Below are 16,678 nucleotides of genomic sequence, written 5' to 3'. Positions count from 1 at the left end.
TTTACTTCTAAAAACTTGTCATAACACAACATGCTCTCTTCTTCTTCATAGCAACTTAGGCGTCTTCCCCGCACAATCAAAGGTCTTTTTTTTTCTTAAAAAAATTGTTGAATTCAATTTTTAGATATTGGTTTCAATTTAGTGTTTTGGACATTATTATGAGAAAGAATTGATGGTCTTGGACCGCTCTAGTGGCTAAGCAAAATGAGTTCTTCGCAATTGGGTTAGTGTAAACGAGAGAAGAAAATAACAACGTTTTCTTTGATTTTAGGAGCAATAACCACGGTCGTGGTTTTCGCAGATATGTTTTAGAGATCAGTTTGGGTACTTCGAAGTGAAGAGTGGAAGAATTTGGGGCGGCGTGACGGCGGGCTCATGGTGTGCGAAGGATTTGGGGGGGTGGGGGTAGGAAGGTGGAAGGGAAGGGCGGCGGGGTGGTGAAATGAAAGAGGGAAAATTAGTTTTTAAAATTTTTAATTTTGTTAATAAAGTAAAAAAAAGCAAAATTGTGAAAGAATAAATAAAATAAATAAAAATTAGAGGATTTTTGACGTGGCATCGACGTGGACCGACGTGGCAGTACGCGTGATCGACGCGGGAGAGAGAGTGTGTACACTCTCCCTGTCTGTTAACCGGTCATAATGTATCAAGGGGAGCAAAAAATATCACTTTTAAATATATTAGGTGTGTAATAGGTTGCTCGTATAGTTTAGGTGTGATATTGACTTTTCGGGTATAGTTCAGGGGTGTTTTGATGTATTTTGCCAATAAAAATATGTCGCAACAGATCATAAACTTGTTGAAGAAATTGCAACAAGTTACTAATATATTGCGTAATAGTATTCATATGTCGCGAACAACTTACTCATATGTTGCGTGTGTATCTCATATGTCGCAACAACTTACTCATATGTTGGTATCGTGTATCTCATATGTTGCAACAACTTACTCATTTATTGCGGCAGGTATCTCATATGTTGCAACAATATACTCATATGTTGCAACAGGTATCTCATATGTTGCAGTAGGTATCTTATATGTTGCAGCAACTCCTCCATTGTTGCAACATATTCACGATATTGATCACATTGAATTCCTTTGTTTATGCTGAATAACATTGAATTCATTTGTTTATCACTAAATATGATCGAATTAAGTAATTCATATCAAATCACTCTAATGATCACTCAATTTAAGAAGAATACACTTAGAATTGCCCATCTAATCCATGAAATTACTATCTAATCCATTAAGAATGTTAGTATATTATCATCACTAAATATCGTTGATTTCCTTTGTTTAACACTAAATATGGGTGAATCAAGAAGTTCGCATCAAATTACTCTAATGGTCACTCGATTTAGTCCATACTGACGTAGTAGATCATCTTTCCTGACTCAAAATATATCAAATTTATTAAGTATTATACATTGATCACTAAATATCGTTGATTTCCTTTGTTTAACACTAAATATGAGTGAATCAAGTAATTCGCATCAAATCACTCTAATGATAACTCGATTTAGTGCATACTGACTTAGTAGATCATCTTTCCTGACTCAAAATACATCAAATTGATTAAGTATTATACATTGATCACTAAATAGCATTGATTTCCTTTGTTTAACACTAAATATGGGTGAATCAAGTAGTTCGCATCAAATCACTCTAATGATCACTCGATTTAGTGCATACTGACTTAGTAGATCATCTTTCCTGACTCAAAGTACTATCAAATTGATTAAGTATTATACATTGATCACTAAAAATCGTTGATTTCCTTTGTTTAACACTAAATATGGGCGAATCAAGTAGTTCGCATCAAATCACTCTAATAATCACTCGATTTAGTGCATACTGACTTAGTAGATCATCTTTCCTGACTCAAAAGTACTATCAAATTGATTAAGTATTATATATTGATCACTAAATATCATTGATTTCATTTGTTTATCACTAAATATGGGTGAATAAAGTAGTTCACATCAATTCACTCTAATGATCATTGGATTTAGTGCATACTGACTTAGTAGATCATCTTTCCTGACTCAAAATACCATCAAATTGATTAAGTATTATATATTGATCACTACTTATCGTTGATTTCCTTTGTTTATCACTAAATATCATTGATTCCCTTTGTTGATCACTAAATATGGGTAGATCAAGTAGTATTTGTTGCAACAACTATAATATTTGTTGCAACAAGTGTAGTACCTGTTGTAACAACTGTAATATATGTTGCAGCAAATGACATAGTTGTTGAATAGGTCCTTACTCTTGTTGGATAAAACACAACAAGTTACCAGGTTTTAAACAAGTCACTCACTTGTTGGAAAACCTGAATATGTAACTTAGGCTTGCAATAAGGCACATCAGCTTGTTGTAACGTTGCTTACTTTTGAAAATCTTTTAGCAGTTGGATAAAACACAAGTTACTAGTTGTTGCAACAAGTCCTGTTACTTGTTGGATAAAACCCAACAAGTTACAGAGCTGTTGCAACAAAATCACTACTTGTTCGAAACTGTTCAACAATTTATTAACAACAATACACACATTTATGATTGGACACGATCAACATATCATATAAACCAAGTTCACAAGCACCAAGAACATAAATTACCATTCTAAAAAAGAACAACATTAAAATGTCATAAAGTTCCAACAGATAACTATTATTACAAGACAGTGCAATTAACAACTATGGAGCATTTCGGCTTGGACAACAACTACAAATCTATTGGATATCTTCTACAAACAGAACCAAATAATTGAAGCTATGTCTAACAGATGAATGAGTCATTGCAACAGATTGCCTACTTATTGCAAAAAGTGTAGAACTTGTTGCAACAACTACAAATCTATTGGTTATCTTCTACAAACAGAACCAGATAAATGCCAGGACAAGAATAAAAAACCATCAGTTGGATATCTTTTCCTAAACCCCGAACCATACCAGGAAAACAACAGAAGAACCATCTATTTCACTACAAACACACAACAACAACAACAACAACCTGAATTTTATCCAAACTTTTCCTAAACCCCTCCAAAAAAAATCAAAACTTCTTTTCAAGATTTTTTTTGGAGTGTGTGTGTTGGGGGTGGGGGGGGCAAAAAAACAAAAACAAAAACTTTTCAAAACTATTTTTTTTTAAAACAAACATTTTGTTTTGGAAGGGTGGGGGTGGTAGGTGCAAAAAAAACAAAAAGAAAAACTTTTCAAGATTTTTTTTTAAAAAAACAATTTTTTTTTTTTTTTGGGGGGGGGGGAGTGAGGGGTGGGAGGAGGAGGGGGTTGGTGAAAAAATTAAAAAAAAAAATCAAAACTTTTTAAATTCTTTTTGGGGAGGAGGAGGAGGAGGAAAAAAATCAAAACTTTTTTTAAAAATTTTTTGGGTGGGGCGAAATTTTTTTGGGTGGGGGGGGGGGGGGGGGGGGGGCGGGGTGAAAAAATAAATAACGAAAATCAAATTTTTTTGGGGGGGTTTGGGGGGGTGGGGAGGAGGGGGGTGAAAAAATAAATAAAGAAAACAAGGGGGCTTGGGGTCTTCGAGGGTGGGTCAAAGTGTTAAAAATAAAACTTAGGAGCAAAGTGTTAAAAATAAAGTTGAGCGTCAAAATGGAAACTTTTGGGCAAGTTCAAACCCCCTTAATCACTAATCAAAGATTATCACCTCCACTCAATAATTAAAACTTGAATCACCTCCACTCAAAAAAAGACTTAAGTGTCACCTATAATTAAAAGCCCAGGTTTGTCTCTTTTATTTTAATTTTCTTTGAAACAATTTTTTAACGTGATTATTCTTAATATATAAAAATTGTGAAAATTTTGGCTCCGCCGCTAAATGCACTATGTTATTATTCTTTATCTACTCGTGTAACATGAGCACAATTGCGCTTATATAACTAATTACGTATACGAAACCGATATGCCTAGATCTTAAAAATGGCCAATGTTTGGCCAAAGCAGCTTTCATCTTGCTAGAGTGGAGGAAGAACGTTTGACACATGGCTATTACACAATCAGAATTACTCTGGTAAAGTAGATACTTCGTATCCAACCAAATGCTTTCTAAAAAGCAACAGACTACAACACAGTTAATTTAGATTTAAGAGTTTTATCTCCAATCAAATGAACGCACGATAGACAAACTAAAGCCATGTTTTAAGGTGTATCATTTGAAGTGATGAGCTGGTAATTGAGACAATGGATGCTAAAAACATTTAGCGGGGACAAGTAGGATGTCTACAGGGCGTTGGTCCCCTCTCAAAATCTCAAAAGAACCAAAATCAATGTTTTTTCAAATTTCAAATGCAATAAAAAGAGCATATTTTGTGGTGTTTCCCTTCTTGATAGGAGTGCATTGTTTTGCATCTTAAGGATAAGAAAACAAATTTTGTGCATGGAAACAAAGGAGTGATGGGGAAAAATTCTTGGATTTTCTCCTAACAAAATGCCACTCATGGGACCCCACTGTGTCTTGCTTGTTTCCTTTGTCAACTTAACATTCCTGTCCCACTTCTTAAGTCAACAATGCCGAATTAACTTCTTCTTTTAAGAAAGTTCTACGACTAAGCAGAATTTCTTGGGTTCAGTGTCACACTTTAAATAGCAAAATAGTTAGGAACAAGTTCACATCTTCAAACTTTGGAGGGCAAAAAAAGTTAGGAAGACTAATCTTTGATTTTTCTTCTTCTTCTTCTTCTTCTTATTATTATTATTATTATTATTAATATTACTATTACTGCATAGTTTACAAATCATATAGGAAGATATGATTTCTAATGGCTAAACGTGGAATGGTTCTTGATTAGATCAGGCAATTCCCTAATAATCCATTATGTCTGTTTTCAGCTCTCCCTATTTTAGAAATGAACGACTTACACAGATAATTGAGTAGAGCATTCACACAACCGTTTCCCACCTAGAATTTTTGCTGAGCTTCTTTTCTAATCAATTAAACAATTAATTAGGGGTTGTTTGGTTTGCGAACTAAATTATCCTGGGATTATAGTCCCGAGAATATAATCTTTAGAATAATTAATCTCAAGTTTGATGTGATAAGGTGGGACATCCAGGATTAAGTCTGAGATTAAATTTATACTGCGTCTGTTTGACAGTATAAATTTAATCCTAGGATATCCCACCTTATCCCGTGTATCAAGCGACCCCTTGATGCTTGATAAATATTTGATAGAGGCCAAAGTGTTCACTTTTGATAAATTTAAAGGACTAAAATTGCCTCGTAATACATGTAAGGGACCATTTTGAATTTATCCCCAAACATAATGGGCCTTTGTCATTTTTTCTTAATAATATTGTACCCTAAAATATTTATCATCACAAGTCACCGAGTGTATATACTAAACTATACTAAGTTACCATGATTACATCGTAAATCAAGGTGATAATCATAATGTATACAATAATTAACTAAATCACGTGAAGACGTGTTATCTAATTATTGAGTTGATATAAACAACTACAAGATCATAATTCATTCTCCAACTTCGGTTGAGTTTGAGGCCTCCAACGCCCTTTTTGAGTGCTTTTTGTTGTGTCACTATCCCTAGAGATCGAGCGTAGTAGCTTTCCTGTGGTATTAATTGAGCGTATGAGAATAAATTTAGCACATATATAAAGAACAAAATTCATTGACTACAAATCCTAGACTCCCCATTTCCCATATCTTCTCTTTAATTTATTTTTAAGAGGTGGGTTGCACGGAGGGGGTTGGAGGGGCGGTGCTGCTCTGACGTGAGGAATTTGGCCCTTTGTGAATCAAAAGATTAATTGGTCTTCATGGAAGTGCTGTGAATTATTTAGTCGAAATTGGGCACTAATTAAAAATGTGAGTGATATCATACTCCATTAATTCAACCCATATAAAACTATCACATGTAGTACTAGACTAGACATGTAGTGATACCAAGTACCAACATGGGATGGTTGGGGTCTCTCCATCCTTAACCAGACGTTTTAGGTTCGATCCTTTGGGAATAAAAAAAAATTCTGTTGAAAGCGTCGCCCCATAAATGGATCCTGCAGTACGCGATCCCGATTTAATCAGACACCGAACGCCGGGCGAGAAAAAAAAACAAAGACTTGTAGTGGTGGGGCTGTCATCAAAATCCCTCCTAGCTGCTCCACATAATGGCACAGACCATCCCCAGAAAAGAACAAAAAGAGAAAAAAATGAAACATGTGATGGTCCTGATGGCATTTTACAACCTTATCCCCAGACCATAAAAAAATTGTTTAGTTTTCTGCAAGTAAAATGCTAAAAGTGGAAAAAATGCCCAAGTACTCATATTATTTCATTCCAATTATGGCACCAGTCTTCATTTTTGAAATTATCTTTCCAAGAACTGATACTTTTAATCCAATTTTATCCATCCTCAAGCATTGATAAAGTTGGATCACAGACTTCAAAATGATAAACTAAGATAAGAGAGTACCAAAATATTATTAAGATTGTCTACACATAATAAGATAGATGTAAGTCCTAACCACAACTTGTTTTTCTTTTTTCACCTCAGAATGTACAAAATATTGAATCTGAGTGATACATGATAAATTATTTGTATCAAGGGACGAAAATCTAAATATACATCTAAGAAAAGAAGGATGAAATTAATATTGCTCCAGTGATCTTTTACAGTGCAGAATTGCATCAGAAATCGCGTTCTCCATATCGCGCCAAACATCAGTAGAATGATCAGTGGAAGGACTTTTTATAGGGGAATAAGCATGTGGTGAATTAATATTGCTCCAGCTTTTCACCTTTCTCAAACTCTTAACTTTACTAGTACTAGTACTTCTTCGGTCGTTACCATTTCCAGCCCAATCGACAACAGAATAAGATTTCATCATTCGACGAGGAGATCCCTGAAATGATGAAGAATCAGCAGTAGTATTCTTGCGGCTTTGAATTTCACTTACTTTTCTTTGAAGATCATCAACTTTTGCAGTGCTTTTTCTTGAACTTCCTAAATTTTTACAAAATGGCTTGATGAGTCTATACCACTTAACCAAGATTCTGCCAGAAAATTTCCTCCATTTTTCAAGAAAATCAGCTTGGCTAGTTCCAGAAGAAACTGTAGAGATAGGTGTGGAAATTGATGAAGTATTGAAATTATTGAAGGTTTCTTGAAAAGATTCAATCTTTGATCTATCATGATACAGAGGCATGATGTGTCCATCAGAGAAAATTTCATCAGCATGGACAGATTCAGAAACAGGATGAACATCAAAGTTGAAGTTTTGGGCTTCTTCCAGGAATCTTTTCGAATAAGCGATGAACTTTATGTGTTCCTCATCATCACTACTATAAGAGGGTCTAGGGGATTCTGTTAGGCCATCAATGGAAGGTTTTCTGTTCAACAACCAGCTATATGAAAAACTCTCTGTGGCAAGAGGTTGTTGGGAGTTTTCCATGTTGAATAGTACTATAATATGTGAAGAAAGGAAAAGGGAAAAGAGATGCTTATATAAAGAGTTTACAGGGAAATAAGACAGGTTGCACGATACAACACATTAAAATATATTTATATTTGCGTTAATGGTCAAAAACACACTTGTCTATATTTTTTCGCGAGTTTCAGTTCTCAACTATCAATTGTTTTTTTCCTACCAGAATTATCACCATTTATGTATTAAATCATACCTCGAAATTGACTAGGTCAACTATCAATTGTTCCTTCTCCTACTTGAACTATCACCACCATCTACTCAATTAGGTGTGTTTTAATACATAGACCACGATAGTTCAATTAGGAAAAAGGAGCAACTGATAGTTTAGGTGTGAGACAAAAAAAAAATTATAGTTCAGGTGTGTTTTTTACCATTATCTCTTAATATTTTTCAGTCGGTGTATATAAGTCAAATTTTTATATAATGCTTGGCTAAGGATTGATCCAATCACATGAACTTGTTTTACTGTGACATATTGCATAGATTTTCTTATTTCAACAAGTTTTAGCAGCAACACATGTTCCATTCATATCAAAGGAAGGAACTAATTTGGACAATTGATCTCTTTTTTTTTTCTTTCTTTTTTTGTTTTCTCAAAGTAATCATCATATTTATGTGTTAGTTTATCTTTTGAATTCTTCGTTTTTCTTGTTTTTTGCTGTATATGTAGCACCTAATGTTATCACTGCCGTCCAACTAAATACAATATTAATATTTCTGCAGCCCCATTACTCGTTAGAATTAAAACAGTTATTTTAAAACAGCAAGAAATGAAAAGAAACAAAAGCATAACTCCAATGAATGTTAAACTATGATAAATCAAGAATTTAGCATTTAATAAAATCCTAGTAAAAGCCCACTTTGGAGTTATGAAGTTATTTAAGAAAAAAATGAGAAAATATGGATCAGTAAATTAAATGCAGTGCTGAGGTGTTCTAGTTCTAGAAATATATTAAGTAATGTATTATTTAAACTTAACTTTTCATATTGACCAAAATTTTACTAAATGCCAATTTGATGACATATGGATATGATACTCGTTTTCGGCAGGAATGGTGTAAGGAGATACTATTACTATTAAAAATTTGCAACTAATAGCAGGCATGTTGGAGCCGTTGACCATGCTTCAGATAGTGATATTATTTGCCCTTTGCCATTTTTAATACAAGTTGCTGCTTCCTACATGCTTCTGGTAGAAAAATGATTGTCTTAAAGTATTAGTATTATCTGTCTCTTGACTGTTAGGACTCAAATAGACAAAAAGAAACAAATGAGGCAACAAGTTAGGAAGAGAGAAGAAGTATTTACAGACAAAGACATACTGACCCCAGAATGTAGCCAAAAGGTTTCAAACGCAGCTAAAGGAATGGGTAATTGAAGTCATAGTTAAACAAACTATGAAGACTAATTAGTTTAGTTTGATAGCACAGAATTAAAAATATCAATTCTTGTTAGCAGCATTTTAGCACGATTATTTTTTCAATAGAATCTTTTGCATTCACGCAAGTTCTATCGTTCCCATCACTTCTTACTTAATGGTTAGGTCTGAATTCTGCAATCAAGCTCAAAATTAATGAAATTGGTTCTTGAGTCAATCTTCTCAATCTGTATTGGCTCGAAGCTCTTAATTTTTTGTTTTATTTCTATAAGAAGATTGATTTAATTATGGTATGAATGCGTATTGATGCTTTATTATGCTGCCTGCGTATTGATGCTTTATTACGCTGCCTGTTAGTCATTGACCAACGAAAATTTTGCAGAAAAAAAAAAAAAGGAAAATGCCTTAAACAGTTAAATGACTTTCACTCGAATGAAAATTAGTTCTGGAGCTATGATTCTTTTATCTTTTTTTCTGTACACATTACTGTAAAAACTAAAAGAATCTTGAAATTGTAAGAAAAGGAAAAGAAATAAAGGAAAAAGAGAAAAGAACAGACACAGTGTCCCTAGTTTGTTGGGAGAAAAAGCAGAATCAGAGGCTAGAACTGATTTACAAAGGTCCCCTACTTGTTTGCCCAAAGGAACAGGATTTGTCTGCTAACTACTTGCCTATTAGTTAGGTGCCAATTTTTTTTTTTAAAAATAGAACAACATATGGCAATTTCAAGGCCAAATATCAGTCATCTCAAACAGACAATTTCCATTATATATTAGAATTCATAATTGTCTTTTCTGACCAAACAAAAGAAAGTTGTTAATGTTGTGTACCATGATTAAGGCCACAATATCACCACAAGAATGGTAAAGTGCAGTTTGAGGAGAATAAAGGGATTTATGCATACAAAAACAAGCCTTATTTTGACAGTGAAATCTTCACAAGCATGTATGGATGTGATATTTACAATAATGCTTCTATTAAATTCAGGGAGTAGACACTTTTTCTCATTAGTTTTATCTTGTCTTACCATTAAGAGTAGTCCTTTCTAATATCTATTTCACAGCATAATATTGACAATATAGGGGTTTAAAAATTAAAGTTCTTTATAGAATGGATATAGATCCTTTAATGGCTCACTCAAGGTCAAGATTACATTTAAGTTTTGAGAAAAAAGAAGGCATTATAAAAAATCCATATATTATTCTTGCATGCTTAAACATGACTAACAAATATTTTTCTTGCATGCTTCAAAATGTCTATTCGTTGTGATAGAACGGTGCAAGACATGCCTTCTATGTTAACAAGTATTATTCATTCATGACTTATTTCAAAAGGCAGCATGTTCTCAATTTTAAAATTCACAAATTTGACATTGCTTTCATCATATCTTGTTATGTCATGGCGTAAACTCCAGAAGATGTATCTATAAAATCTAGCACACCTATTACCCGTCATTCTGCCAATTTGATTGTTGTATAAGTTATTGTTAAAATTAATGTATTGTCATTGTATTAATTAACAGTATCTCCGTTGTTTCACAAGTAGTTGGTTAAGTTATTATGTATCTATAGTAGTATGTATGAAGACCTCTAGCAAAAATGATTCTTGGGGAAACCAAAGATTCACCATTATATCTCTATTGTGCTGCCTATTTGTCTAAATCTCTCTGTAGGTTTTTTTTTTAATTCTTTTGGATGCAGGATATTTTATGTTGGAAGAAAACATGGTATCTCAAAAGAGAGAGCGCCCCTCATTGATTGTAAGGAGCCTAGGGCTCACACCCACATGAGAATTGGGCTGCAAGGCAAAATGGGCCTATTCCCCCTCCCCCGCACGCAATCAGTTCTCCATAATTTTTCCCAATATTTTAGGGGTGTGTGAAAATAACCTGAACGGGTAAATATTTCTTTCTGGTATTAAACCCGTTTTTGACATGAAAAGAAAAAGTCTAACCACTAGCATAACAGGATAAAAAATCATTGTTCATATTATACCTCTTCCTATCTGCAATTCAAGAATTCAATCTCAACAGTTATCCCACTTGTGTTATGTTATGCTAAAGATCTAAGCTTTGTCTCAACATTTGATATTTACTTTGATGGAGCCAATAGCAGAAGACTACACCAATGTTACATTACTTAATTTATAGACTGCTAATGATAGTAATTATTAATGGATGTAGAAAATGTGAACTGGAGTTCCCAGAAGAGTATATGTACTTCTATAATCAGTGAATGCACATGCTGCTGAATCAATGGGCTTATCTAGATTAGAGCTGTTAAGCCTAAAAAATTACTCTTCTCTGTTTGGTCCTTTCTCCAGAAATGCATTTTAAGAGTTGAGAACTTCAATATTAAACCATCTTTAACAAGTCATGCCATAGCATAGTTACCTTTGTCTAACCACATATTTTTCCTGATAACTGGAGATAATGAGAACTCTTTTTTCTTACAGACTATTTTCAGTGCTGAAGCCACTGGTCCATTTCATTTAGGAGCTAGTGTTTGAAAGAGGATTGTGAACAGAGTTCATATAGTTTTCTTTCGTAGTTTAAAAGACTTGCATCTTAGAATCTTAAATGTTTATCAAGTGGGCTAGTCTTATTTAATAGGGATAACACAGAGAAACATACTTAAATTATTTGTGAAATTACTCCTTACACATCTAAACTATGCGAAAGTCTTGTTATCCCATGAATTTAATTTTTTCGTATTATTTACCCCCTGAATTTACTTTTATCGTATTTTTCGTTTTCAACATCCCTTTATGCTAATCAAGAATTCTTCATAAGGAATAAAGTCAAGCCTAAGCATTCTGCATAGAACATATTGAAATAAATGAGATTCACGCCTCTCGTGTATATTAGATGCAAAGAACATTTTCGCTATAAAAAGAGCCGAAAAATTCATTCTCCATTAAAGTATATACTACATATATAAAATTGAAAATCCAACCATACATAAAGGGGCCGAGACATGAGAGCCAATGATGTCCAATGAATTTGGGTTCGAAATAATCAAATGAAACAAGACATTAAGATCCTTATTTCTTTTTTATCTAGTATAGGTGTGTGCATGTATGCAAATGATATGTTTTAATTTATTTTCTTTATTAAGTAATTAATAAAGAAGTAAATAATACGAAAAAAAATAAGTTCACGAAGATGATATGAAAACTGCATAATTAAGCTATGTAACTGACAGTTTAGTTTATATGTGTCTATGCCTTATCTCTATCTCTATTTAATAGGACAAACTTTGCCTTTGTTTTAACATCAAAAAGACTTTGGGAGAAGACAAACGAAGGAAAAGACAACATAAACCCTACTTAATCGTGACTAATCCAGAAGCACAAACCAAAGATTAATCCTATAACTTTCCAAAAAGAAAAAAGATTAATCCTAGTATAATAATTTAAAGGGATAATAGCACCTTTGGTACCCCCGTTATTGGTAAATTCTCCTTTCGGTACTTGTGATTATATAACTCAACATATTTAACCTTCATTTTATTAAAAATGTGTGTTTTTAGTCCCTCACCGTTAAATGTGGTGTAACAATACAAGAATAACATAGTACATGAGCAATTAAGTGGCGGAACAGTTATTAATTATAGTACATTTGTGAATATTCACAAGCAAAGTTGCATAACTCAATTGATTGAAAATTTAATGTGCTTACTTAAATATAACAGGGACTAAATTAAAATGTACAAATAATTGAGGGCACCAAAAGTGCTCTAAATAAACTTGAGAACTACTTAACCTTTGGCTCTTCCTAGGGTTTTCCGGTTTTACATAAACCCTTCATCTCCCTCTTCTCTCTCAACTATACGCAGCACCAACAATGAGTTTAATTGCAGGTTCATACGAGAGATTCATTTGGGGATTCAAACTAAAATCCCCCAAAACCGATCAAAATTACTCTCTTACCCCTCTCTTCTCCTTCCCTTCACATCTCTCACCCATAAAATGCACCGCCGTCGCCGGCTCCGCCGCAGTATCCGGCGGCGCCGATGACACCATCAAAATCTACGACCTCTCAACTTGCTCCGAAATAGGTTCCCTCCATCACACCTCAACTATAACTTCACTTTCCTTTTTTACCCCTCATTCATATTCTTTTCCCCGTAACCTAATTGCTGGTTCTGAAGATGGGTCCGTTTCGATATACGATGCGGACCCGTTTGTTCATTTAAAGACTGTGAAAATTCATCGTAAGGGAGTTAATTCTATTTGTGTTCATCCGTCAGGGAGGTTGGCTTTGAGTGTAGGTAGAGATGAATGTATGGCTATGGTTAATTTGGTTAGAGGTAGGAGGAGTTTTTACTGTAGGTTGGGTAAAGAAGCTTCTTTGATTAGTTTTAGTGATGGTGGTGAAAAGTTTTTTACTGTTATGGATGAGAAAATTACTGTACATGAATCTGAAGATGCTAAGATTGTTTTAGAGATTGGTAATGATAAGAAGGTGCTTTGTGCGACACCCGGTATGAAGGGTGTTTTGTTTACTGGTGGAGAGGATAAGAGTGTTAAAGCTTGGGATGTAAGTAGTGGGAAAGTTGCTTATAGTATTGAAGATGCACATTCGACACGTGTGAAGGGTATTGTTGTGTTGCATAAAGACAATGATGGTGATGGTGATCATGAGCATATAGTAGCATCTGCATCGTCGGATGGGGTTATACGTGTTTGGGATGTTCGAATGACTAGCAAAGATAAGGCGATTCCACTTGCTGAGGCTAATACAAAATCTAGGCTGACTTGTCTTGCTGGATCATCCATCAAATCGGTGAAAGCACCGCAGGTTGGAAATACTAGCCAAGAATCCTAGTGCTGTAATTTTCCTTTAAATGTTTTCCCCTTAAAGTTGTTTGAATCATACCAATTTTGTTAGTTAAAGGTGGATCACTCAATATATCTTTCTTGACAGTTTTGGCTGAGATTAAGGTGGATCCGTCAGATATATTTTATGGTTCTCGTAGTACGTGTATGATTTTAATGTGCAAGAGTGTTTGATTTTTGTTAGTATAATGAGTGACAATAAGAAGTATATGACTGCTGAGGTGTTAATTTATTTGCTTTATTTTAGCTTGAGTTAGTTAATATTAGTGTTCCTTTAGATACTCTTGCTTTCTTTAAGATTTGTTATGTTATGCCTTAAGCTTAGGTTTACTAGGTAGCCTGAAAGAGTAAATATTCCTTGCTGGTGTTGAAACTGTCGTCAACATGAAAAGACAGAGTCCTGACACTAGCAGAATGGGATAAAGAATCATTTTTCATGTTGTACTATCTCTTTTCCTATGCAATTCAAGATATCATATTTCAACAATTATGCCACTTGTGTTATGATAATTTCTAGGCTTTGTCTCAATATTGGATGTAGAAAATGTGAACTGCGGTTCCCCAATGTTACACTCCTTTCTCCAGAAATTCATTGCGAACTTCAATATCTAAACCGGCTTTAACTTTTCATACCATGAGTATAGTTATTGTAACCAAGTAATATTCCTAATAACTGGAAATAATGAGAACTTATTGAGTATTTTCAGTGCTGAATCAACAAGTCCATTACCTTGAGGACTTAGTATTAGGAAGAGGAAATAGAAACACGGTTCACATTTGTCTTACATAGTTTATAAGACTTGCATTTTAGAATCTTAAATGTTTATCAAGTGGGCTAGTCTTGCTTAATAGGACACACTTTGCCTTTGTTTTAACATCAAAAAGACTATGGGAGAAGACAAGGGGGCAGAGACAACATAATAGCAAATCCAGGAGCACAAACCAAAGACTAATCCTTTAACTTAAATAAAATTGAGAACTGCTTAACCGTGAAGCCATGCCTTCCTAGCATAAGCACAACGTAGCAGTCTGAGTAAGCAAATTTTCATCCTATAAAAGCACTCCTAATGCACATCTACCAGAATTCTAAAGCAGAACAGCTTTATAGTTTTAATTTCCTATAGAAGTCATTTCAACATTTTGCAAAATCGGCAAGGCATGGAACTCCAATCCAATAGACCGCTTGCATTATTCTCCATAGTAATTCTAATACTAGCAGCTTCTTGTGATGCTGGTGGAATTGCTATTTACTGGGGTCAAAATGGGGGTGAAGGAACTCTGGCAGAAATATGTGCCATGATGAACTATGATTTTGTGATCATAGCCTTTTTGCCAACCTTTGGTAATGGTCAACAACCAATGATAAATCTAGCTGGCCATTGTAATCCAAATGTTGGCAAATGTACCAAATTAAGCACAGATATAAAATCCTGTCAAGTGAAAGGAATTAAAGTGATGCTGTCAATTGGAGGCGGTGCTGGGGGCTATTATCTTGCTTCTGCTGATGATGCTAGGCAAGTTGCTACTTATCTTTGGAACAACTTCTTGGGGGGACAATCGACTACTCGTCCACTTGGTGATGCTGTTTTAGACGGAATAGACTTTGATATTGAAGGAGGAACCGATCTGTACTGGGATGTTCTTGCCAAATCTCTTGCTGCATAGTGCAGTGTGGGAAAGAAAGTTTACTTAAAAGTTTACTTAACAGCAGCTCCTCAGTGTCCATTCCCTGATGCTTGGAGTGGAAATGCTTTAAAAACAGGCCTTTTCGACTATGTTTGGGTTCAATTCTATAATAACCCTCCTTGTCAATACAGTTCTAGTGATATTAGCAATCTTGAAGCTGCATGGGAACAGTGGACTGCAGATATCCCGGCCACAAAGATTTTCCTCGGCTTGCCAGCTGCTCCTGCGGCTGCTGGCAGTGGATTCATCCCTGCTGATGACCTCACTTCCCAAGTTCTTCCATCAATAAAAAACGTATGGTGGTGTGATGCTGTGGTCAAAATACTACGATGATCAGACCAATTATAGTTCTTTAATCAAGAGTGATGTCTGAAGTTCTGAGCTATACCTCAGCCCTTGTTAGTGATCTAATATGTTGTGGTACTATACATATATAATATGATAGCAACTTGTTACCTGTGTAATTTTCATCTCAATCAAGACATTTTCCATGACAACAATTCATAATTGTCTGTTCTGTCCAAACAAAAGAAAGTTGTTAATCTTATGTACCATGATCAAGGCCACAATAATCAACACAAGAATGGTTGAGGAGAATTAGAGTATAAAGATGCATGAAGACATATTAGCTTCTAATATTTAACTTCTTAAAAATCGGATTGCAAAAAATTTAGGCATACAAAAGCAAGCCTCATCTAGACAGTGGAATCTTCCCAAGCAAGTATCGGTATTTACAATAATGCTTCTATAAAATTCAGGACGTAGACAGTTTTCCGTTAGTTTTTTCTTGTCTTACCATTAGATTAATTATATTAGTCCCTTTCTCATATCTATTTCACAGCATATTGACAACATAGGGGTTTAAAAATCCTTAATGAAATGGATGCACAACCATTAGTGGTTCGCTCAAGAACAAGATTAGTTACTATAAGTTTTGAGGAAAAAAAAAGGCATTATAAAACTCGATATATTATCCTTTCATTCATGCTTCAACAAATATTGTTCATTCATGACTAAGGCCAATCGTTTTCTGATTTCGAAATGATTCATTGTGATATAACGGCACAAGACATGCCTTACATAGTAACAAAACTCATTCATATATGGTTAAAAAAGCAGCATGTTCTCACATATAGTGGCTTTTCGCGAAGGTGTATAACGTCAATAAGATCTTGAAGTCCACAAGTTTGACATTGCTTCATCATCTTGTTATGCCCTGAAGTAAACTCCAGAAAATACACCAAGAAAATCTAGCAGACCTGTTACCTGCTATCATCCTACCAATTTGTGGCCAGTG

At 34.5% G+C, this 16,678-nt stretch overlaps 2 protein-coding genes and 1 pseudogene across 2 annotated transcripts; 2 read left to right on the top strand and 1 right to left on the bottom strand.

The window, feature by feature from the left end:
* Positions 1–6,452: 6,452 nt before the first annotated feature.
* Positions 6,453–7,517, bottom strand: LOC132062599 (uncharacterized). Its single transcript, XM_059455136.1, has one exon. It carries the CDS (start codon positions 7,440–7,442, stop codon positions 6,639–6,641), a length of 804 nt encoding a protein of 267 aa, XP_059311119.1. The 5' UTR covers positions 7,443–7,517; the 3' UTR covers positions 6,453–6,638.
* Positions 7,518–12,597: 5,080 nt separating this feature from the next.
* LOC132063841 (uncharacterized) lies at positions 12,598–13,941 on the top strand. The gene has a single exon (XM_059456570.1). It carries the CDS (start codon positions 12,701–12,703, stop codon positions 13,682–13,684), a length of 984 nt encoding a protein of 327 aa, XP_059312553.1. The 5' UTR covers positions 12,598–12,700; the 3' UTR covers positions 13,685–13,941.
* A 140-nt stretch (positions 13,942–14,081) lies between these two features.
* Positions 14,082–15,901, top strand: LOC132063842 (acidic endochitinase-like; annotated as a pseudogene).
* Positions 15,902–16,678: the final 777 nt, after the last annotated feature.

This window comes from Lycium ferocissimum, chromosome 7, assembly GCF_029784015.1.
Source record: "Lycium ferocissimum isolate CSIRO_LF1 chromosome 7, AGI_CSIRO_Lferr_CH_V1, whole genome shotgun sequence".
Lineage (NCBI taxonomy): Eukaryota > Viridiplantae > Streptophyta > Magnoliopsida > Solanales > Solanaceae > Lycium > Lycium ferocissimum.
The sequence above is the reverse complement of the archived record's forward strand: the minus strand, read 5'-3'. Positions and strand labels throughout refer to the sequence as shown.